Source organism: Pleurodeles waltl, chromosome 5, assembly GCF_031143425.1.
Source record: "Pleurodeles waltl isolate 20211129_DDA chromosome 5, aPleWal1.hap1.20221129, whole genome shotgun sequence".
NCBI lineage: Eukaryota > Metazoa > Chordata > Amphibia > Caudata > Salamandridae > Pleurodeles > Pleurodeles waltl.
This window is the reverse complement of record NC_090444.1, coordinates 1,552,408,950-1,552,434,103: the sequence shown is the minus strand read 5'-3', so window position 1 is coordinate 1,552,434,103 and position 25,154 is coordinate 1,552,408,950. Positions and strand designations below refer to the sequence as shown.

General features: G+C 41.6%; 1 protein-coding gene across 1 annotated transcript in view; it reads left to right on the top strand.

Annotated features, from left to right (window-relative positions):
* PXDN (peroxidasin) overlaps positions 1–25,154 on the top strand; it is a 584,135-nt gene that overhangs the window by 235,777 nt on the left and 323,204 nt on the right. Inside the window, exons 5-7 of the mRNA XM_069235854.1 lie at positions 3,824–3,895; positions 4,028–4,099; positions 23,085–23,254. Coding sequence (XP_069091955.1) covers positions 3,824–3,895; positions 4,028–4,099; positions 23,085–23,254 — 314 coding nt within the window. The remainder of the gene's footprint in view (positions 1–3,823; positions 3,896–4,027; positions 4,100–23,084; positions 23,255–25,154) is intronic.

Sequence of the window (25,154 nt, the reverse complement as noted above, 5' to 3'; positions counted from 1 at the left end):
CCAGTTTGCAGTCACAGAGCGCCCAAAAGCTTTATTTCTGGAGCCCGAAAACCACTTCCAAGGGCCCAGAATCTGAGATGTGTCTCTTGGGGGTCAAGAGCTGGTTGAGGGCATGCCTAGGAACTGTGGGTGAGGAGTTGGATGTCTTTTGTGCCCCTGAGACTTCAGTAGAACAGGCGACTAGCAGACTAGTCCTTAGTCACTCTGGAGTCCTGGGTTCAAGATGAAGTTGCAAGCCCAGTTCTTCTACTTTAGGTCAGGAGAGCAGCAGACCGCAGGTCAGCACAGCAGAAAAGCAGATCGTCCAGAGGAGCAGATTAGCAGTCCTTATAGCAGCACAGCTGTCCTTCTTCCTGGCCGAGTATCCACAGGTCCAGAAGTGTACTGAGTTGGTAGGGTCAAAGGTCCAGTACTAATACTCAGTTATGCCTTTGAAGGGGGATGACTTCAGAGAAGAGTCTTTGAAGAGCACAGAGGTCCTTTCTTTGTGCCCTGGCTTGAGACTCACTACAGGGGGGTATACAGCCCTTTGTGTAGAAGCAGAGCACTGCCTGTTCAGGTGTGTCAGCTGCTCCCTCCCATCTGCCCAGGATGGTCCATCAACATGTTGATGGCCCATCAGTCATACCTGAGCCCCCTTTGTGTGTGGCTGTCTACAGGGAAATTCCAGCTGTCATCCAGCCCATGTGTGTATTGGAGACGGGCTGCTGGCACACATGGCTAAGAGCAGGAAAATGTCAGCTTTCTAAATGTGGCATTTTCAAAATTGTAACAATAAATTGGACTTTACCCTTAAAGATTTATCATTACAATTCCTTAGGTACTAACCATGACATATCTGCTTCTTCTTGATTGGGGATTGCAGCTAATTAAATGTAATAAAGAATCCCCAATGCTATCCTATAAAAGGGTTAGGCCTCACTGTAGTGAGAAATGCGTTTTACCGTTTTTCACTACCAGGACATATAAAACTTAAAAATAAATGTCCTGCCTTTTAATTATATAGCACCTTGCCCTATACACTACCTGGGGCTTACCTTAGGTGTGACTTGTATGCAATAAAAGGGTAGTTTATGGCCTGGCTTGAGGTTTTAAATGCCACATCGACATGGCAATGAGCCTGTGCATACAGGCTCTGCAATGGCTGGCCTGAGACGTGTTTAAGGGCTACTTGAGTGGGTGGCACAAGTAGTGCAGAAATCCCAGTAGTAGCATTTAATTTGGAGGCCCTGGGCACATGTAGTGCACTTTACTAGGGATTTATAAGTAAATTAAATATGCCAATTGTGGTTGTGCCAATTAGGGGAGAGAATACATGCACTTTCGCACTGGTCAGCAGTGGTAAAGTGCTCAGGGTCGTGAGGCCAACAAAAAGAAAATCAACAAAAATGTGAGGCAAGCCGGCAAAACTTTGTGGGAAGACCACCCTAAGGCTAACAGGTCTAACAATTCCCAATAAGGAATGGCAAACACCTAACACCAAATTAGGCAGTCAGACCACTACGTCTGTACTTGTTATCCAAGGTGAGTGTTTCTGAAACAGCACATCTAAGTGTTTTCACTTTTTCTAAGCACAATCCAGTTCAGTTTATTCCATAGCGGACTTCTAATATCTATGAGGCTTTGATTAATAAAGGATTGTGTTCTCTTCTATATGGGTAAAGCATAAGATCACCAAGTGTAGATCGATAGGTGGTCGGCTCACCGCTGTATTTGAACTGGGGAAGTAGTACTACAGTAGTACTCTTTTACATACATGCATTTGTGAATCAGTTAAAGTGCAAAGCTGGTAGAGTCCTTTCTATTCATGCTACATATATCTTGAATATTCTATAAACATAATCATAATTTCAGATGTTTTGGGCCATTTCACAAAGCCATGTAAGAGTCCTACAGGAGTTTTGTATGTATCCCATACATACTTTTGAGAATCGGCCATTTGTATTGCGTTTATATTGATAGCAAGGAGTATGTCTGTAACAAGCAAGTTTAGCACATTGATTTGCGGTAGAGGAACAACTGCAAAATACCCGCTAGAGTCATGGACATCTTTAATGGTAGGTGGATGTGCATTATTTTTTTTTTTTTAAGTATGATTAGATTTCAAACCTTAGGGGTGTCCCTAATTAGCAAATATATAACATATGACACACGTGTGAGACAATTCCAACATACATCACAGCAGGTAAGGCTTACTATAAACTTTCTTTCCAGTCTCATGTATGCCCCATGTGTTGGCCAGTACTTTTGTTGAGAGAGGGTAGAAGTGGTTTTGGCTAACCTTTAGAAACATCTGGAGATTTCTGACGTCCAATATCCCAACACCCACATCAGAGAAATGTGCAACGAGACCAAATGTGTTTTTGTGTACTTACTCACATCTAACTGTACATTGCCCTCTTTGTCTGAAAACAAAAATCAAGTTGTCACAAGTCAGAAATTAAACTAGACATGCAGCAAATGCCGCTGTAAAATTTTCTGAAAAAAGAACATCATATTCTATCTCGCAAGTCAGTTTTCATCCAGATTCGGCTGATGATAACTTCTCACAGGATTCAAGGTATTGTATTAGGGATTCTGGTGATAACATTAATTCAGTAGGGTCTCAGCTGTGAGTGTCACATTGATCATTCCCAGCCATGATTGCCACAGTCCTAAATTCTGTCAGTCAGGATTCTGTCTCTGCTGGCCAGTAACCAATGTCTACCTGTAGATAATACTGTTTATGAAACTCAAAATGCTGATATCATGCATGTCAAGATATTGCTTCTTAGAAAAGGGTTCCTGGATTTGCCTGGCAGCTGTCTGAGAAGTGTCAATCCATCCCATCCATGGTCCCAAATGTTTTCCATTGTAACAGTTTGTGCTTACATTATGGAATTTTTCCTTTGTCCACTGAGATCTTTACTCTCCTTTAGCACCACCACAAAGCTTTGCTTATATAGGTGTTGTGAGGAAAGCAGCAGCTTCAATTGCCAATCTGCTCATTCTGTGATAGGTAGACGGTTTTTTCTGATGGAGAGAACATTGATTATAGATCCTTAAAACTAAATCATACAGTGTTATGAAAACAATTAAAGTGTGATCACAAAATGATGTAGTACATAAAAACATCCAAAGGTTCAAAGGCTATACTATCATTTAGTAGAGCTGTATGGTTCTGGTGTTTATTTCGAAGCTTGCCTGTTACTACAAGCGATTGGCCTAAATCTCTGGAACCAGTAGCTAGAATTTACACTTAAGATTCTGACTACCATACAATATTATCTAACGTAAATACTAATTGTTAATCTTGCCTTTAGAGCTCTCTCTACAGGATTAGCTAGCTCATTGAAATGTTTTCATTGTGCGTTATTAGTTAAATAAAAAAGTAGTGGAGAGAACAGGGATACATGTCACTAAGTTTAGTATAGTTAAAAGATAAATTTATTGAAATCCACTCTGTTGATTGCCAGAACCATAAAAGTGAGTTTGAAAAAAGAGCCCATAATAGGCGAACATTAGAGAAATTGTGGATGAAGTTAGATTTATGCAGGCATACTACAAATATACAAAACAAGTTGTGATCTGGACGTTCCTATAAGGTCATGTTAAGCACGAACCGTCTGAAAGTGTATTATTGTGCACAGGCATAAAGAAAAGCTGATATGCAGTTACAATAGTTAGACATTTTCGTTTTAGCACAATGCTTTTTGAAACTGTAAACCATTAGATTGCGGACGTGTAATTTCCATTGTTAATAGCAGCATATGTTAGTTTATCTTGGGCAGGATACTGTGCAAAACGTGCAAGACTTTTACAGCATTTTCCTTTCATTTTTCAGATATTTGCACTTTAACCATTTGGAAACGGTGGAGCCAGAATCATTTCATCACCTCCCCAAGCTTGAGAGGCTGTAAGTATTTTTCCTTTATTTTCTCCGTTTAAGAGTAAGACTGTAGGTTGTATGTTTTATTCTATAACTTGAGTCCTAGTAAATACCTGTGCATATTTCACAGATATGAACTTTATTATCTTTAATTTACAGGTTCTTACATAACAATAGAATTGCTCGCTTGGTTCCTGGAACGTTCAATCACTTGGAATCCATGAAGAGATTGTAAGTGAATTTTTATAATTCAAATCCTTAAACTATACAGAGGTAAACAACTAAGCATGAGACTTAAGCGTTCCCAATGACAATCCAGCTGTGAGATCATAATATAATCTGCCAATTGTTATTTGAACTCTTTGTGACTTTAATTTTTTAGGTGTTGTGAAGTCAGATGTGGCACTTAACACCCATACAAAAGCTGTGCCATCTCAAATTAACTTTGTCAAATAATACTTAGGCCCCTTTGAGTGTGATACATTCGCTCATTAGGACTCCCTGCTGCATTTCCCTTCCCATCATAAATATCAACTCTTCAGCAAATACTTCCATGAGCTAATGACCTTCAAGTGGACTGTACCCCATAGCCTACTAAACTGAAAAAGATGCAGGGCATGCACCTACAGGTGGCAATTCTAAGTATTGACTCATTTTTAGGTTTTGCTTGCACTATGCTTGCGAAATCTCAAAAGGGGCTTAGAACCCAGCTGTTAATTACCTTTACTTACCTTTTGCTTGCTCCCACGTGGCTCCTGTGTCACTTTATTTACCATTCGCAGACTCACATGTCACTTTTGTTTCCTTGTTTGTCTGCGCCTCTTGCTTGCCTCTGTCATCATGTCTTGGAGCCTCGGCCAAGCTCTGCTTCCAGTGGCCAGTGTCCTTCGACTGGCTGCATGCTTCTGGAGGTATTGTTCTTTTTATTATACTTGTAGCACTCAACAAGGGTGCATGTGTTTGTAGGCCGTCTCCCACGTGCAATGCTCGTGCCATTGCTTGCACTGTTGCTCATCTTGCTGCCCTTTGGGCTCCTTCTTACTCTCTGATCTCGTACCGACTCCTCCTGCTGTTCATTATTCGTTTTCCCCAAAAGTCGATAAAACTAAACCGTTGAATTCTAGTGTGTGTTTGGAAAACTGCTTTAAAAGAGGCATCATCTTGCTAACGGTCCTTGTAAAGTTCTACGGATGCGCTTGGTGAGAAACATTTAATATCCTTCAGTCTCAAAAATTTCAGTGTTAAATTAGAAACTCGCACTCGGCATAAAATATAAGTTTCTTGAAAATGTAGTAAATCATTGGATGCCTCTCAAATAATTAAGCCTTTTCTTCGTTATTGATCACTGATTTTGGTATGACCAAACAATATATATAGTGTTCACAATGTTTAAAAGTTATTCATTAAACAAGTAATGTACAAAAACCCTTATTATTATGGAGCGTTTTACTGATATAATCAAGAAGGAAAAAAGTGAAGCATTCAAAGGTGTTCACAACATTGACCATAATCACAGGATGTTGAGCCGATGCCATGACTCCACTTAGGGCCAGATGTACGAAAGGATTTTACCCATTCTGTGTCTATGGGAAAAAGCTTTCGTACATATGGCCCTTAGTTTCCCTAGTATCAAAGTCTGTGGCTCTTGCGTAACGCCAAACCCCGCTGTTGTTGCTCTAATGTTGTTTCCCGTCTATTTATACATAAAACATTAATTTGACCTAATTGGTGGTGTTCATTAATGAAGTCTGCAACACAATACTTGATTGTTTACATGACATATGAATTGTGTATTTAGATGCTACACAACATAATTATAAAAATCAGTCACAACAATCCAGGGATTGGAACTAAAATTTCCAAGGTGCTCGGTCACACCGTATAGTGTGCCCGCATGTTACCAACAACCACCCCTCTCGCCCTCGCCCTTCTGTCTCCATCTGTTCTAAATCCAAGACTCGTAATATAGGAGAGGCTCTTTATAGCCCATCGTGGGACTCCTAAAGTAGTTGTTAATTGATAGGCAACAGACTGGTGCCACTCATTCAGAGGGCTTGCTCTGGATATCCCCCCATCCCATAACGTCATTCACACTTTCATGAGAGTGGCTGGAAAGATGCCCCTTTTCAGAGCAAGGCTATAGGTAAATCCATGCTGTGTTCGTGGCCACTGCAAAGTAAGAATCATAATAAAAATAATGAACGATAAGAATTAATAACAGTATTTAATAATGACCACAGAACACAATATCAGTGATATTAAAGACTAATAACTAAAATAGTGAAACAACAACATCAATAGCGAAAACAATGCATGCTGGTAATAAATGCTCATACAAATCGAGATAAACCTCTCTGCGTGCACACCTTTCTCCCTAGGACATTTCTTCGGACCTCATTCAGAGAGGAACCCTGTCGAGAGCTGGATGAATCCTTACTGTCTTTTTTCTTTCCTTCTTTCTGGCTCCAAGGACTTATTCTTTTGCACCTGCCATGTTATTTTTCTTTTTTTCCAGAAGCTCTCAGCAAGGCTCAGAAATATCAGATCCACACAAGGATACGAAGAAACTTGACTCTGATCATGCAAATGAAGAGTGATGCTTCCCATCGTCCTTTGCTGAAGGTGCTTTACCACAGAGCAATCTCACTGGAAAATAGTTTTAAAAATTGCACATTTATCTATCTCTGCATCAAACCCATTAATCCATTAGAAATTATATTTTACTTCGATTCAAATTTTTGCCCCCAAGTTTGCACCTTCACCTGTGCAGCAGGCACCTAACTTGCTGAGCAGTCTATCTATTTCTGCGGTCCCTTTCCTGTGGCTTTACAGGTCACAATCACAGAGTTCTGCAGCTTGAACATCATCCCATTGAATTGCGTACTGTAATTGGAACAGTAGTTTGAATGTATATCTCTGGAAGAGATGCATTAACCCACTGTGCTATGTTAACAACTCTTCCTCCTGCCCCCCTGCCTTAGGCAGCAAGGAAGAGGATAATACTGTGCCAGCTGTGCACTGTGCGAGAACCTGAAGCAGTGGAACAGAAATAGCAACTCTAATTGCAGTATAGTAAACATGGGATTGTGGGACACTAAGAGCATGGCAGAAGTGTTCTATTCTGAACACTGAATTCTCCAGTGCCAAGCTAGCGCCTTGTACCGTGTGCACTGCCCAGGGTTGCCAATGCACAACAAAGGGGTACCACCCCACATTTCAGGGGTAGACAGTGAACCTGCCAGCGCCTATAAAAGAGCTTCCAGTGGACATCGCAGGGCTGCTAGTTCCCATAATGGGGCTCCCGTACATGTTGAAGGTCTCCTAGTGCCTATAACAGTGCGCCCAGTGAACATCTTGGGCTAAAAGTGTCTATCACAAGGCTCCCTGTGTCCATTACACAGCTTCCATTGCACATTCTGGGGTGCCAGACAGTGCACACGCCCGGGCTCCTTGTGCCCAAACCAGGGCTTCCAGTGTACATCCCTGGCCTGAAGGTGCATATTTAATGGCTCCCAGTGCCAGTGCATATCCCAGGGCTCCTTGTGCCCATCACAGATCTTCATTGAACATCCCAGGCCTGCCAGTACCCATCACAGGGCTGCCATTGCACATGCTGGGACTGCCAGCGCCCATAGCATTCCTAGGCTGATAGGGCACATTGTGCCCATCTCAGAAATTATTTATGCATTTGTATTATTATGGCTTGAGCAAATGAATCCAACGTAAATTAAAGATCCTAGTGTGGACTGTATCATTTGTAATATCAAGGTATTGACTGTGAGATCATATAAGGTGTGCACCGTGTTTTTTTAAAAAACATTGACAAAGCCAGTTGATTGCGCATGGCAAAACCTATTGGCTTTTCTAATGCTTGTTTCATTATCTAGGAACACCCAGAAATCGGGCTCAGAAATCAGACTACCTACAAACCTTTACGCTAAGGACTGAAGGAGCAGAGGGTGGAGTTTATAAGATTTTTTCAGGGATACTCTTTCTGCAGCTCATAATAAACACTCAATGTGAGACATAAAAAAAAAGTAAATGCATGAAACTAAAACAGAAGGCCCATTACACTCTTGGGCCATTGTGCAACAGCACCTGCTACACTAATGATAGCTGTTGCCCTGAGTAAAAGGCTGTCTCCTCTGCCTCTTTTACATCTTCCCTGCCATACCTGGCCATCACTCCAGCCTTGAAACAGGATCAGGGTTCCTTTCAGAAAAAAATACCCCCCCCTTTTTAAGTGGGGGTGCACATGGCTCGAATGCTAGCAAGTAATAGGAGTACCGAGGCCCCTTTTGCAAAGTTAGACCTTCATAATTGTAATGTATTCTCCCATGCACAGGCTTCACTAATGATAGCAACAAGCTACTGCCCTGCTGTGCACTTTGTTAAGAAAACATAGGCACTCATTCTCCCCTGTCCCCCCTTTCTTGCTGCTATTTATCTGAAGCCAAAGCTAAGGTTTCTCCTCTGCCTCTATACTCCTCTCCCCTGGGCCATTGCTTTGAGGTTGCTTTGAGGTTCAAAGCCACAGCAGCACTGCAAGGGTGTACTGCTCCTAATATAAGCAATGGACGATAAAACACCTAGAATTGTGGTTCATTTGGCCCCTCAGACCCTGGTCCTCAGTGTCACAACACTTGCAGCACCAATGATACATAAAGACTATCAGATCTGCCCACTGTGTTGGGCCATCTGTCATAGGCCAAAGAAGGCATTCTGCCCCTCTGTCAAAAAATAAATTATCATCTTGTTTATGTCTGATAATACAATCTCCATAAGGAATACAATACAATATATACAGGGAGTGCAGAATTATTAGGCAAATGAGTATTTTGACCACATCATCCTCTTTATGCATGTTGTCTTACTCCAAGCTGTATAGGCTCGAAAGCCTACTACCAATTAAGCATATTAGGTGATGTGCATCTCTGTAATGAGAAGGGGTGTGGTCTAATGACATCAACACCCTATATCAGGTGTGCATAATTATTAGGCAACTTCCTTTCCTTTGGCAAAATGGGTCAAAAGAAGGACTTGACAGGCTCAGAAAAGTCAAAAATAGTGAGATATCTTGCAGAGGGATGCAGCACTCTTAAAATTGCAAAGCTTCTGAAGCGTGATCATCGAACAATCAAGCGTTTCATTCAAAATAGTCAACAGGGTCGCAAGAAGCGTGTGGAAAAACCAAGGCGCAAAATAACTGCCCATGAACTGAGAAAAGTCAAGCGTGCAGCTGCCACGATGCCACTTGCCACCAGTTTGGCCATATTTCAGAGCTGCAACATCACTGGAGTGCCCAAAAGCACAAGGTGTGCAATACTCAGAGACATGGCCAAGGTAAGAAAGGCTGAAAGACGACCACCACTGAACAAGACACACAAGCTGAAACGTCAAGACTGGGCCAAGAAATATCTCAAGACTGATTTTCTAAGGTTTTATGGACTGATGAAATGAGAGTGAGTCTTGATGGGCCAGATGGATGGGCCCGTGGCTGGATTGGTAAAGGGCAGAGAGCTCCAGTCCGACTCAGATGCCAGCAAGGTGGAGGTGGAGGTGGAGTACTGGTTTGGGCTGGTATCATCAAAGATGAGCTTGTGGGGCCTTTTCGGGTTGAGGATGGAGTCAAGCTCAACTCCCAGTCCTACTGCCAGTTCCTGGTAGACACCTTCTTCAAGCAGTGGTACAGGAAGAAGTCTGCATCCTTCAAGAAAAACATGATTTTCATGCAGGACAATGCTCATTCACACGCGTCCAAGTACTCCACCGCGTGGCTGGCAAGAAAGGGTATAAAAGAAGGAAATCTAATGACATGGCCTCCTTGTTCACCTGATCTGAACCCCATTGAGAACCTGTGGTCCATCATCAAATGTGAGATTTACAAGGAGGGAAAACAGTACACCTCTCTGAACAGTGTCTGGGAGGCTGTGGTTGCTGCTGCACGCAATGTTGATGGTGAACAGATCAAAACACTGACAGAATCCATGGATGGCAGGCTTTTGAGTGTCCTTGCAAAGAAAGGTGGCTATATTGGTCACTGATTTGTTTTTGTTTTGTTTTTGAATGTCAGAAATGTATATTTGTGAATGTTGAGATGCTATATTGGTTTCACTGGTAATAATAAATAATTGAAATGGGTATATATTTGTTTTTTGTTAAGTGTCCTAATAATTATGCACAGTAATAGTCACCTGCACACACAGATATCCCCCTAACATAGCTAAAACTAAAAACAAACTAAAAACTACTTCCAAAAATATTCAGCTTTGATATTAATGAGTTTTTTGGGTTCATTGAGAACATGGTTGTTGTTCAATAATAAAATTAATCCTCAAAAATACAACTTGCCTAATAATTCTGCACTCCCTGTACAGTAATAAATATTATGTAAAACACAAATAGAAAACAAATAATTTACCCCTCATTAAGATTGGACTTGTGCAAAATCCGCATTTAACTTCCTCCTGTGCTATGGATTGTTCAGATATTTGCTAACAGCACAAACCGTGCAATCGGTAGAATCCGATTTGAGGGTCCTCAGACCAGTTAAATATTGCCTAATGCCCAAGTACTTGCATAACAGGTGTATCCATTTCTACCCCATATGATGATAAGCGGAATAAAATAGCATGAAATGCTCGACAGTTTCCGGTACTGCATCACAAGCTGGGCATGTAGCAGAGTTTAGATTGCCCTATTCCCATTCACTAATGACAACTGTTCACAGGGAGGTTCCCCATTCCGAAACAAATAAATGTAGTCTTTTTGCGAGCGCTGGAGTTATGCCATCTAAGAATTTCTCAAATTTAGGAACAGACCTAATAACAGAAATGTTTTAATCAGTCAACAACTTTTGGAAGCTCACCATGACATTGGTCCTATGAATTGATTTCAAATGAGCCACAGTAGATCAAGTAATAATTCAAGTTTTGTCCCAAAGTTAATTTATGCCTGGTTTGTAAAGTCATTTTTGAACTTGTTTTAGCCAAGAAGTCTTGCATGCTTGATTCAAAGTTAATAGTTGCCAAAGTCTGTCCGTGTAAGCTTCTGCTTCTTTGGTATACCAGATCCCGAGCCAACAAAGTAGCGGTTTTAAAGTAACTAAATGTGTCATTCTTTTTATGTCCATATCTATGACCAGGAGTCACAAGCGTGTACTATCATGCACATTTACCAAATATGTCATTCTTTTTATGTCCATATCTATGACCAGGAGTCACAAGCGTGTACTATCATGCACATTTACCAAAGACCTTATAAATGCATTTTCCTTTAGAGCCAGGTTCTGTGGATTGTGTGAGCCCCATAACTCAGCCCCATGTAAAGCAGCATTTTGTGCACGTCCAGAGGTGGATCTGCTGATCTTGTGCGAGTAGATTTATACATAAGCAAAACTGCAATAGCTCAATGCTGGATAAGCAGTCTGCTCTTCTTTGCATGTAAACCCTTGTAAAGTTATCTGCCATATCAGCACCCAAGTACTCAAAGCTGTTGGCATATTCAAGAACATCTTCTCTCTTCTATGTGCCCTTGCGTTCTCTACTAACTTTGAACACCATGTATTTAGTTTTCATGTTCTTTAATCCAAAGCCCCTTAGTTTACAAATTTTGACAATTCTATTAACTAAGTTTTGAAGACCCATCAGGGTTTTTAGTAATATTTAGTTTTGGTCGTCATTGTTACAATCCCACAAGAAGTAATTACATCATTAATATAAAAGGAGAATAATTTTGGTGCTACCATCAACATTAGCATACTTCCCTTTTTACTGGGGTTTGTTCTTCCATCTTGCCATTACTCCCTCATCATACTTGGGCATAGGTTTCTTCATGTAGCCTAGTCAGGATTGAAACTATATTTTCAGGGGCCCCATATTTCTCAGAACCTTCTGTTGATGATCTTGTGGGACCAGGTCGAAAACGGCCACGCGATCGACAAAAGCCACATATAAACTTTCTTTGTGGATAAACACACTTTCAGTATATTAGGGCAAGGTGGAAGTCCTAGTCTGTATTACTGATTTTCGTGCAGAATCCAGCTTGAAAAAAGAACAAGATCTGGTTAAAATACATTCATTCTTTCACTTTGTCAAGCGCCTGACTAGCAAAAATTCATTTTGTACATTGTCTAATAGGCTAATTTGTCTATGATTAGATGGCACATCCCTATTCCTTTTGTTATAAATCAGGATGATCTCAAGCCCCTTAACAGGTATCAGGTGTATTAGCTCCACATGTAATTGCTTTATATAATAATTGCACATAAGGTGCCCAGATGTTAGATTCTACGCACTATAGATCACCAGATAACTTACCTGGCCCATGAGCAATCCCTCTCTTGAGCATGTGTGTCTTTCTCAAAGTATTGGAAAGTGAGAACTTCAAGGGTTCACAATACTCATGCTCTGTTATAGCATCACAATCCTACTAGGGTTAGATTTTGTTTTTCTATTAAGGGGAAGGTGAGTAAAGATTTGTGAAATGATGGGCCCATTTATGTGGGCATATAGAATGAACCATACTAATCGTTGTGTGTAAGCTCCTGTGTGCTACAGATTTAATATATTTTTGCTTTGTTGTGAGTAAACGATCCTGCCAGTTCCCATCCTCCTAATTCCTCCTACAAGTTTCTAGATTCTGTTTGTAGGATGTCTTAGCCTCTTGTTCAGACGGTTTTAAGGGCATTCAAAAGGATACTTTTGGCTAATGTAAATTTTTTAGTAAGCAATGGAGTGGTGTTGGGCTGTTTTTATGCTTAGGACAGAACTCCTTACAGAAGTCCTTAGAGTGGTATACAGAAAGTTTTGTACTTCAATAAAAGAAATATCAGTTGCTATTTTGTTCCTATATGGGCTGAATGCAGCGACAAAGGAGCTCTACACTCTGGCCAAAAACACAGGATTAGTCTCAATGTGTGTTAACTTGACCGACCTAAAGTTATTTGTACTATCAGTCAAGGTTGGGGGGGGATGAATTTGTACTACTCTTTTCACCCAAGAACATGGTGCCTTTTTAAAAGTAGGGCCAACTAATTATCATCACTCCCTGGGTGGGAAATTGCAGCCATATCATCCTGAATGATTCAGGATGATTAAATTGATTTTACTTCTGCAGTTGCCCCTTTTGAAAGTAAATCCTCCCTTTCTGTTCAGATTGTGTGCCCCGTTGCAAGCCTGCATAACCAAGTTGGCAGTCATCAAGAGCTACGTTAAAACTTCTTTTTAGTGTTTTCGCCTCCAGAGTAGGAATTTCCTGGAGAGCCTCTGTCAAGGAAAGTGTACACTCTAGCGGTTCATATGTCACATTGAAGTCACCAGCAAGTATAACCAGTACTTTGTTGGAATAAGATTCAATAGGTTTCTCCGATATTTATAATGTAGGAGAATCTCTGTTTCTAGGATGTAGTGGTTATATACATTAAATATTTCGACTGTGAATCCTTTCTGGAAGTCTTTTGCTACTGCAAGGATGTCTGGGGAGTCTATGCATAATCTTCCTATTTTACAATCAATGGTATTCTTGATTAAAATCAGTAGACCTCATCAGTCGGACATCCCTCTTTTGCTGGCAGATCCTCTAATTAAATGACGAATATCTGTTCCAAAATACTGGCTAGTTGCCTAGGTATCCTGTAGTAAACAGATGTCATGGCGATCTATAAAAGGTCCCCATGCTGGATCAACCAACTTGGGCATAATGCCAGAAATATTCTATGAAATTAAGTTTAATGGGGGACACTAGTACATTTGCATTAATAACTTCTACCCCATTAAACACCTTCCTGTCCCTCAGAAAGGCAAGGGCTGTCTCATCTATTCCCATCCAATCAGTAGTAAGTGGTCTCCCAAGTTTTATATAATCCCTCTTTAGCTGTTCTTGAATATGCATTGCACTAGTGGGAGAGCACTGTTTAGACAAGGAAGTACTTGGCAGTCAGTCTATCTCTGCTACGTGAGGACTCAGAAAATTAGTGTTTCAAACAGCGATAGTCGTATACCCAATTGGGCAAAATGTAATCAATGTCATATATGAGTGAACTAGAGAATTAAACCTAAATTGAAATCCTGACTTGGTTATATTAGCTGTATTAAATGGGGTGTGTAGATCCAGAAACTGAGGAGATTATTTGCATAGCAAGCAAGCCAGCAGGTAGTTATGCTAGTATATAAATACGAGACATATTCCCTTGCATCCACCAATATTATCACCCAGATGTCCAAAATATCCACTTTAATTTACTTTTGGAGATTCGGAAGTACCTCTTTGAAGATCAGGTCAGAGCGGTCGGAGGCAAATGATACATAAGGGGCTATATGTCCAAAGTAAAATTCAGTACTAAAAATGAAAGGGGTGGCCCTGACCTGTCTCTTCCTGGTAAAGACAGGCCTGCACTTGGGGGGGGGGGGGGGGGGGGGGGGGTTGATGGTACTTTTCTATAACACTTAAAGGACACTAAGTGGTGTGGGGGGCGGGGGCTCTTCTTCTGCCTCCTCACTGGCTGGTGTCACCTTGATGGGACTCATGGTCCCCAAGTGAAGAGTCCTGGTGGTGAAGTCCCAGATTTCTCCACCCTTTTGGGTATTTATTGTGCAGCACTTCATGCATTTCATAAAAGGAAAATGTCAGGCTAGTTAATCATTCTACATTATCCTTTGTGCTACCCGAGACCAGTAAACTGCCCTTCACTCCCCTGTTCTCATCAGCGCTGACAGGACAATGAAGTCTAAATACGCTTAAGTTTGACATTGTGCTGGTGCCTGCCTTTAGCGTGGCTCCTTTTGGAAACTCAAGGTTAGGTAAACAGTGAAAAATGCGCCCTTCCTTAAGAGTGGCATGAAGGGGCGTGCTGCTCTGTACCATACCCCGCCTCTCACAGGTCCTAGCAAATGCGAGATCACACAGGCCAAAATGTTCTGCCTCGCCTCCCCAATCCCCAGCCTCTCTCAACCACCCCCTTTGTCCGTGCGGTCTCACTAACCCCTCGTGCCCACCTTTTGTTTTCCGTGTGCTTCCCCATCCCCTCGAGCCTGTCATCTCCCCTCAATGAGTTATTCTCCTTCACCCTCCCTGCAGGTTGCCTCACCCCCCACTGTGGTTTGGAGAATGAGACAACAGACAATTGCCAGCGCAATTTTTTAAAAAAAGCACATTAACGCTGTTCGTGTCATAGCACTTTATTGTTTTTCCTTTTTTTTTAGCGATGCATAGCAGCCGTGCTCCTGTGCAGCATGGATGTAAATCTTTGCCAAAGCCAATAGCTTATAGGCAAAACCTATTGACATATGCCAATGCTTGTTTTGAATTGTGTTGCCCTTTGCTTTATTTGGCTAGTTGGCTATGGAAGGGGCGGTCATTGACAAAAGGAAGATGCAGTCCTAGATCAAAGACAGAAGATAGCGAGCCAGACAATCCCTTTTCATGTTGCAGCATGGTTTGATAACGAGCAGGTCTCTCTCTTGTCCCCGCTCTTGCTTGTTTTCCAATCGCAAGTAAAAATTGTGAACTAATTACCTCCGAGTATCTGATCCTTCACGTACTTTGAAGTTCCCATCAAAGGCTTCGGCAGAACAGGACCTACCATTTGAGACTCGTGCTCTGTGGAGAAACATCTGCTGACTGTAAGCCGAGGCACAATCATTTGCAGGTATGTTCAACTAATTTGTAGCTTGAAACCCTTAAAACAACCGCATGAGAGCACAACCCACTTATGCCTTTCCTCAGGTTCCCGTTTCCTCAAATTTAATCTGAAACAGATTCCGATGGTGATGTCCTTGAAAAGAGTTTTGGAAGATGTCTCGTAAATTCTGTAGTAAATTCTGATTTAATAATGGTCTCCTTCAGCTGCTAGGGGAACACATACATTTATTCAAAAGTAAATGAATGGTATATTATCATAACAAATAGACACGAAGGTATCAGTGAGCAGAATTTGTACAAGTTAATTTATGAAAAAATATTTAGGATTTCTCTTTTAACAAAAGCTAACCCTGAGGCATGAAATATTTATTTTAACTTCCCAATTGTGCTCTTGATCGCTTGTGATCGCATCTGATCAAACTTTAAAAGTAATAATGCACTTTGCACATTTTCACAGTTTGTGCAGCAGAAAGCTCAGTACTTCGGGTACCATGGCCTAGAGTTTAATAAGTAGAGAAATGGAAATAAAATGGCTGGTTCCCATCTTGCACAGCCTGTCCTTTTCCTCATTTCTCCTCTCACCTGGAAATAGCAAAACACAGTTAGCATGCTCAGGGATTGCTGTTTTCTATGTGATGTCTAAGCCATGCCCTAAAACGTATTCCTCCTGCAAGGATTTCTTGCAGCCTCTTAAATACAAGTATTGGTAAAGTCAATTGATCTGTCCCACACTTCTGAATATGATAAATGTTATCAGCGGCCCAGCAAATGTATTTTTCAACAGAAGCTTAGCAGAAGGAGCCAAGGAGCTGCCCAACACACTGAATCTTAGCAGCATCCGGAATGTGGGGCACGCTGACTGTGATTGCTAGGGAAGCCAAATAAGTAAAGAATCATTGATCTTCAATATTTTTGCTCCTGACAGGAAAAAAAACTAAACTTGCTCACCTCTTCCCAGTTGTCAACATTCATTTTAAAAACACACACACTCACACACACTTACTTACCTTCAGCTCAGAGGTCCCAGGAGGGTTGGGACTGCTGCCTTCCCAGCAGTCCCAACTTCGTCACAGAGTGGGATGGGGTCAGTGAGACTTCGGACCCCTCCCTGCACTGTGACAAGGTGTCACTGATTGACACTCGCCCTGGGCGCTCCAGGTTTAAACCAGAAGCACCCAGGTCCAAGTCAATGGGTGACGCTTCCCCTCATCACCGAGGGGAAGGGCCTTGAGACACCTTTGCCGGACTGAGGAGGTCACGCCCATAGGATCTCTGACCTCTTCAGCCCAACAAAGTTCAGCTCAGACAGCCAGGAGTCTGCCAAAATCGTGCATGTCTGCTCCTGGCGGCCTGATTTGAACATGAAGTGTCTCTGTCAGGCTGATCTTTGCTCTTCTTGAGGGGCAAAAGGTGGGGGGGCGTCGCCCCTCCACCCTAAAGGATGGTCCGTGGCTGCCTACATTTACGATCACCCGTACGTGATGATAAACATTTTTGTGCAACAACCAAATTTAAACAGGAGGCTTGTTTCTCCTCACAGAAAATGGCATGGCCAACCCACCACAACATCTTCATTCTTTTCCAGGAAGTTGGGTACACATTGTTTCCCCAAGAGAAAGTCTTATAGATTAATAATTCTTTGTGTTGGCATTTACTACTAGAACATGCTGGGAGCATGGCAACCCTGTTGTACACAGTAACTCTCCCACTGCATGTACCTTTTGGCAGGGGGATTTAAATTTATGGGAGAAACCTGCTGTGAATGGGAAGTAGTTGCTGCCATACTATGAAGGACTTTCAAAATAAGCAGACTTCCTTCTCCAGAAGTTTTAAGTGCTACATCAACTGCTGCTGCCGCTGCCGCTTTGCCTCCATAGGATTCCCAATCTTGCCCAACAAGTCTGCACCCCGGATGAGAAAAGAACTGGTAAAAATCTTAATTACAAACAGAGACAAGCCTTCTGGAGAAATGGCTCTGTCAGGTGAGCAAGCTTCCTTGCACCAAAGAGGAAACCCGCAGAGCTTTCCGTTTTCAGTATTGTAAGATGTGGCTAGCTGTGCTAGTGGTCATTAATGGGCTTAGAGCGGTGTGACTGTGTGTCAGGGCTCTGCAGTTACAATGGGTTTGATCAGAGCCTCCAGCATTTCGCGCTTCACTAAGTAACTGCTAAATAAGCTAACAAGTGCACAGGCCGCAATATTTAACACACTGAGGTTTCACACACTCATGGAGATTTGTTTACTTAAGTTACTTAGTGGCTTTACACACAGCATGTCATTACATACTGCGGTGCATTCATGAACAGTAGCCACTTCATTTTGCATCACAGTGTTGGCCAGAGCAGGGTGCCACAAGCATAACAGACGAGCTGAGACTTTGAGAGGTCATCTCCAGAACATCAAACAAGCATTTGCAAAGTCAATATCTCACCTGTGAAAAATCTGTTGTCTTTGTCAATGTTTTTGTAGCCATGTTGTTCAGCAATGCGGCCATGTCATAGAACTTTTTTTTTTTTTTCAACCGTGATGGCTTTAAAAATTGACAAAGCCATATAGGAATATAGTAGAGCTATTTGGCTTTGTCATTTTATTTTATTTTATTTTGCCATGGTGTACAGTGCTGTCGCTGTTGTGCAGCATGGCTCAAAGGTAATAACAAAAAAAAAAAATGCTGTGACAAGGCCAGTGTTCCATATGATTTCTTTTTTCAACCGTAGTGCACAGCAACCTCACTGCTGAAAAAAAAATACACAGCCATTGCTTGTTTTTATTTAGCACTGCACAACTATTGTCGAGCATCTGCCTGTTCTGAATATCGTTTTCCACTACATAGCCTTGATTCGGCATCATCCTACAGGAATTTCTGCCCTAAAAGTATTGGTGTCCTCCATGGCTGAGCTAAGTGTTTTGAAAGTTACTTCCTCAAAACATACCATTGCACTGGCATTGCTGCAGCACATTATGGGTGAACGTGGTAACCTGCGTACTAAAAAGCTTTGCATTCTAATTAGCGTTCAAATAGAATGGAGTACAACGCAATTACTACTTAATGATGATTATAGTTGACAGCTTTTTATTTCAGCTAAAGCATTTCAAAATGGTGTCGTATAGAACTAACATGTTTCTGTTCCACAAATTAATTGCTGTGTGAAGAAACATTGGTTACTACTAGATAGTTGAAACCAGATGAGAAACAATGAAAAGCCAAATTGTAGAGCTATTTGACTTTCAACCATGTTGCTAAACATTGATAAAGTAAAAACAAATAAACAAATCACTATGACACGGCCAGTGTTGACTGTCATAGCACTTTTTTTAAATTTTACTTTCGCCCAAGCTGTGCAACAGCTATGCCGAACAACCTGGCTAAAACAATTTGACAAAGCCAATAGATAGATCCTGCATAGGTGAGACCTGTTGGTTTAGTCAATAAGTATAATGCCAGGAGGGGACGAGTCAGGCAATAAAGCCAGAGTGGGATGTATCACACAAGAATTTGAGGCGGTGAGGTGGGATGAAAGCAAGAACAGGGAATGGGGCAAGCAACAATGGGGCAACAACAACAGGGCAAGAAGTATCAGGTCAAGCAGCGACAGGGCAACAACAATGGGGCAAGCAACAACGTAGTAATAACAATGCAAGTTGGTAGGTGAAACAACCTGCAAACGCATGCACTCTTATGGAGTGCTACCTCTAAAATAAAAAGAAGTTTCTCCAAAAGCACTTGAACAGTGGAAAAACACTAGGCTCTGAAAGCAAATAGTACTTTGAATAAGGCACAGTGGATGGACAAACACACAAAGAGGAAGTGAAAGTTGCAAGCATTGACCAAAGAGAAGCAATGAAATGGGGGTGACGATGAAGCCAACTAGTAACAAGCATAGGTGGGATCTAATCCCCCCTTTCATTTAACAAAATCTCTCACAACATCAGCACATGCACTTCCTCAAGTGAGACACAAAAATGAAGGTCTTGATTTTGTGTGGACTCGCACAGCATGGAGGAATTAAACTGCAGGAAGGTATCATCCTGTTGTGGGAGAGACTTAGGGCCAGATGTAGGAAGATTCCAAATTGTGAGTTGCAATTTGCGAGTCCAAGCGACTCGCAAATTGCAACTTGCAATTTGGAATGCAGAAAGGTGTCTCAGACACCTTCTGCGAGTCGCTATGGGGTCGCAAAGACCCACCTCATTAATATTAATGAGGTGGGTCGCAATTTGCGACCCCATAGCGATTCAGGGCACTCACGGGGATGGTGGCCTGCTGGAGACAGCAGACCTCCATGTCCGTGACTGCTTTTAAATAAAGCAGTCTTTTTTTTTTCAAAGTGTAGCCCGTTTTCCTTAAAGGAAAACGAGCTGCACTTAGAAAAAAAAAAAACGAAACCTTTAGTTTAGGTATTTTTCAGGGCAGGTAGTGGTCCCTTGGACCACTACCTGCTCTGAAAAATTATTATTTTTTCCAGACACAAAGGGGAAGGGGTCCCATGGGACCCCTTCCCCTTTGCGCCTGGGTTACCATCCACTTCAAGTGGATGGTAACTGATTGCGGTCGCAAAAGAAAATGCATAGCATTGCGAGTCGCAAATAAGAAGGGAACACCCCTTTCTATTTGCGAGTCGGAAATGCATTTTGTGAGTCGGTTCCGACTCGCAAAATGCATTTCTACATAGCAAAGTGGCTTTAGCGACTCGCAAACGGCGATTTTCGCCGTTTGCGACTCGCTAAACACTTGCTACATCTGGCCCTTAGTAGCTGAGATAGGAGTGACCAAGGCAAGTGGTGCTGAGTACAATTGCAATCTCTTATTAGAATCTACACATTTATTGTTGTTACTTTTTGTGGAATTTTGTTTTATTCAAAATTCATAATTGACATCTAGTGTTTCAGCACAGGATTGCATATTCCTATGTAGAGTTCGCAAGAACGCTCTCACCATCTATTCCAGCAGGAAGTAGTTGATTTCAACCTCACTCTTTAAGCATTATGGGAGGGATGTGAGAGGTGTTGGGAGAAGAATAAGGGATGAGGTGAGTGTGTGAGAGTACCGTTACCATGTACTCATGCATGAGTGTGAGGAGTGCTGTGAGGTCCTGAAGCAAGGGATGCTGAAGGGTGCTGCAGGGAAGTGAGTAAACTAAAGTTTGTATTGTGCTCCTATATGGAGTTGTGTGGGGCTGCATCGAATTACTGCAGGGAGGAGCGTGAAGGGTGCAGGTTGCTCCTGCGGTGCTGGCTTTGAATGGTGCAAGGAGCTCCTGCAGAGACAACTGTGATGGGTGCAGGGAGCTCCTGCATGGACGAGTGCTGCAAGGAGCTCCTGCAGCATGGATTCTGAGAGGGTTAGGGAGCTTGTGCAAAGAAGAGAGTGAGCGTTGCAGAGAGTTTCTTCTGAGAGGTGAGTGTCTGTCCGTATCTATCTGTCTCTGTCACTACTTACCTGAGGGAATCTCTATCTATCTATCTCTCTCTCTCTTTCTCTGCTGTCTGTTTCAAAACTGTTGCTATTAATCTGTCTTAGTCTTATGTCTATATATGTATATAGCACTTTCTGTCTCTATGTATTGGTCTGTGGCTATCACAATCATCTCTTGCTTTACCTATCTCTATATTGGTCTCTGTCAACCTTCATCTGTCAATCTCAATCTCAGTCTGCCTCTGTTTCTGTCTGTCTCTGTACCTTTTTCTATCTGTCTCTCTCATTATCTATCACTACCTGTTTCCTGACATCTCTTCCATTTGTATGTTTATCTCTTGCTTTCTCTTTCTGTTCCTAGTTATTGTGCTCTAGTATATAGTCATCTTGCTCTAGATTTGGATTGCTCTTTACACAGTCTTTCATTATCAATGTCTTTCTATTGCTACCTGTCTATCTTTATTTGTCTCTTCCATTTCTTTTATTGCCTCTTCACTTTTGTCTGTGTCTATCGCTATCTGTTTCTGTCTCTGTCTCGATCCCTCGTTTCCTGACTTTCTGCCCATGAAAGTATGGGTTATAAGGAAGAGGTTTTACAAAAGGAATCTTACTATTGATAATTCATGATACAATTAGGTCTCATCCTCGAATATACATCCTTTTTCCTCAGTGATGTTCCTGAGGGCCTGTTCAGGTCACAGTCTTGGTTAAGTCTCAAAACTTGGTTTAGGCCTTGATTTATAGTTAAGTGGATGGGGTTACCTCCATTTCAAAGGTGATGGATGTCTGGTCTGCCATATTACGATTTCATTGTATCCTATGGAAAATGTAATACTGCAGATGGGATACCCGTTACGTTTGTGACGGAGCAACCCGTCCGCCACACTCGAAATCAAGCACTTAGTCATTTCCTTGAGATGTGGAGTAATCCTTTTTCATATACGAGGATCCCAATATTCAAGGAATAGTGCTGGGCAGATGTTCTTGCAATTGAGTAGAATTGGTTAGAAGCAGAGGCACCAGCATCATCCTGTCTCTGCCATCCTGTACACACAATCCCTTTATATAGTGAGGAAAGACTCCTCACTTTTCCCTTCCCTCAAGTACGAGTTCATTGGTTGGCTGACCCTTCTGTGATAGTTTCAGTTCTTCTCCCTGCCCCTGCTTAAATCCTGGGCAGTGATCTCTGGGTGGATCCCTTTGTTCAAACTCACTTGTTACATGGGAGTTGGTCAAGGAAGGAGGATTCGCCTGCTCATACTGCCTCCCTCTTGTGATCTATCTCTCTTGCTTCCTCTGTTTGGCTTGATCTCGTTTTGCGTCACTTCCAGTTTCTGTACCTGTATCTATCTCTGTCTGAATCTATCTTTACCTCGATTTATTATATGTGTCTGTGCATATGTCTGCCTGTATCTCTGTTCGTCCCTCATGTATGTCAGTCTACGCCAGACTTTCTCTTTCATCTGTCTTTACGACTGTCTCATCTATGCCGCCAAGTCACCATAAACGTTCACTTACTAATCACACCGTTCTATGTTTACTTTTTTTTTAGACGTTTGTGTTTTATATTTGGAACATATTTTAAACAAAAATTATCGTTTTGTACTTTAAAGCAAAAGAAACACTTTCAGAAGAATTAAAAAAGCTGCAAACCCTTCCTTCTTTGTCAATTCAGGGTTTAAAATAAATGTAACAATTACGAGCAAATTCAAACTTGGATAAAAGTACAATTATTAAGATTCCCTTTATTGTACGACAATGATAGCAATACTCAAAAACATACCAAACATCATGTCCACATCACAGCTATTGCTGTGAAATACAAAGGTATTTCTGTTACCTTTGTTGAACACTCTAAAGAACCGTGAGTGACATACACTACCCAAGCATTCCGATGCATTTTTAAATGTATTAAATCACTTTTCTAAGATGTGTTTTGAGTCCCAAAACTGTATTTCACTAAAATACCATGATGCCTGTTTTTTATGTGATGCAAGGAAAATGCATCTTTAAGTTAGATTGGTTGTTTTAAAGGGTAATAATTGGAAACGCTTAGGTAAATTAAATAAGGCATATAATGTGTCAGGCAGCTTATTTTCTCTGTACTACAGCCAAACAGTAAATACTGTATACATTGTTGTCTCTTTCTTTCTTAAATAGGCGACTGGATTCTAATGCCCTGCACTGTGACTGTGAGATATTGTGGCTATCTGATTTATTGAAGTCATATGCTGAATCTGGCAATGCCCAGGCTGCAGCCACTTGTGAATATCCACGTAGACTTCAAGGAAGATCAGTGTCCACAATAACGCCTGAAGAGCTTAACTGTGGTGAGTGTATGCCCCGGCTAACACGTTTCTCTTGTTAATTTATCATCCTTAAGAGTCAATATGCTGTTCCTAAGGAACACTGATCAACAACATGGTGAAAGATATTGAGTTAACGAGAAACCTACAACAACTTATACATATTATTTTAATTTCAGGTCTAACAAGGAAAGTAAGTTAAGATTTGTATTTCTTTATTAATGCAATAAAATACCTTCAAAACATTGAGCCCGTTTGGATATCGAAAATGCTGCCCCATCAGGCTTCCTTCAATCAGATTTTCATATATTGTAATCTCTTACTATTAGGTTCTTATTTTAAATTCTTGGGTGTATCCTCACATTTTTGTAGTGTGTGTACCTAAGTATGCCTTTCGTGAACTTTAAATACTATTTATGTTGTCAAATAGGCATTTATCCCCATCTGCACAGTAATTTCCAGTCTTAGATTTTCATTGTGTAAGACATTGTAATTTGTTTCTTTTATCCAATTAGCTGAAATATTGTGAAACAGCCCTACAGCTCCCAGAGTATTGGTTTGTTTAATGAAAGCCCTAGGCCAGGAGATTATCTTGATTGCATCCCATCTATCAAATGCCTTTCTTCTAACTGTACTCATGTGCCAGTGCTCATTGCTCCCAAGGACACCTCCGTGTCGTGAACAATACTCTGCTCAAGCCTAATCACCTTGATCAAGGCCGTACCTTTGAAAAGTATTGAAAGCTATCAAATCCAATACTTTCACTTGGGTTTTCCCCTTCCTACATCATTCCATTTATCTGGCTTGCCCCTTCTACTTCTCCTGATAATTAGTTAATTGCTTATTTTTAAAGCAGTTAAGATAGGCTTAGGTTTGTGGGTAGCTTTGCCGGTCATTCAGCTTGGTGTTAGATTAAATCGTATTTAAACAATGGAACAAGAGTGATAGGTACATCCATATATAGTAAAAGAATAAACAGCAGTACATAAACATTACACAAAAATGCACAGTACACCAACGTACTTCACCACTCATAACATGAAATAACATTCCATTATACATTGAAATACAATAAGTATTAAACCATTTTAAAGTACTGTCTGCTCATTAAATTGCTTGGTCCATGTTAGAAATGGGGTCTCTAGTTGGCAGTCGATTTACACCCTGTCCAAGTAGGGACCCTCACTGTAGTCAAGATAAGGTAGATGACCGCTTAGATAAACCTTGCCCCCACTTGGTACCTTGGCAAGAGCAGTCAGACATCTCTCCGAAGCAATGTGTAAAGCATTTGCACATAACACAAAGTAATACAGTGAAAACACTACAAAAGGACACCACACCAGTTTTAGAAACATAGCCAATATTTGTCTGTGTAAAACAAGACCAAAATGAGAAAAATCAAACATAAATTAATAAAGATATGAATTTTTCAAGAATTACTTAAAAATACAGTTCCTTGAAGTCAATAGCTCCATCTGGGGCTATCATGGTGTCGTACACAACAAATCCAACAGTTCAGGCCAGCTGCGGTGTTGGGGGCTAGCTATGGTGTCGGGAAGACATGCAAACAGTACCTTGGAAATGTAGGGTGTCATGATCCTTGTGATGAGGTCCGGAGAGCAACACCGCTGGCCTCACAGTGTTGGTTCCGGAGGTCGCTGTGGGGGATCATCGAGCCCTTGCAGTTACACGCATTGCAGATCGAACTCTGCACTGATGAAGTCAGGAGTGCTGGCGTGGATGGCGTCGGGGCTGCAGTGCGAAGCAGGACAATGCGACGTGTGGTGCCCACAGGTCATGGTGCAGGCAGCGGCTCGGTGATGGCATCTAGAGGCGTCGATGAGACCAGGGCTGCACTGTGAAGTGGGGCGGTGCGACGTGCAGTGTCACCAGGTTCTGGGGCAGGCAGCGTTGTTGTCATTGC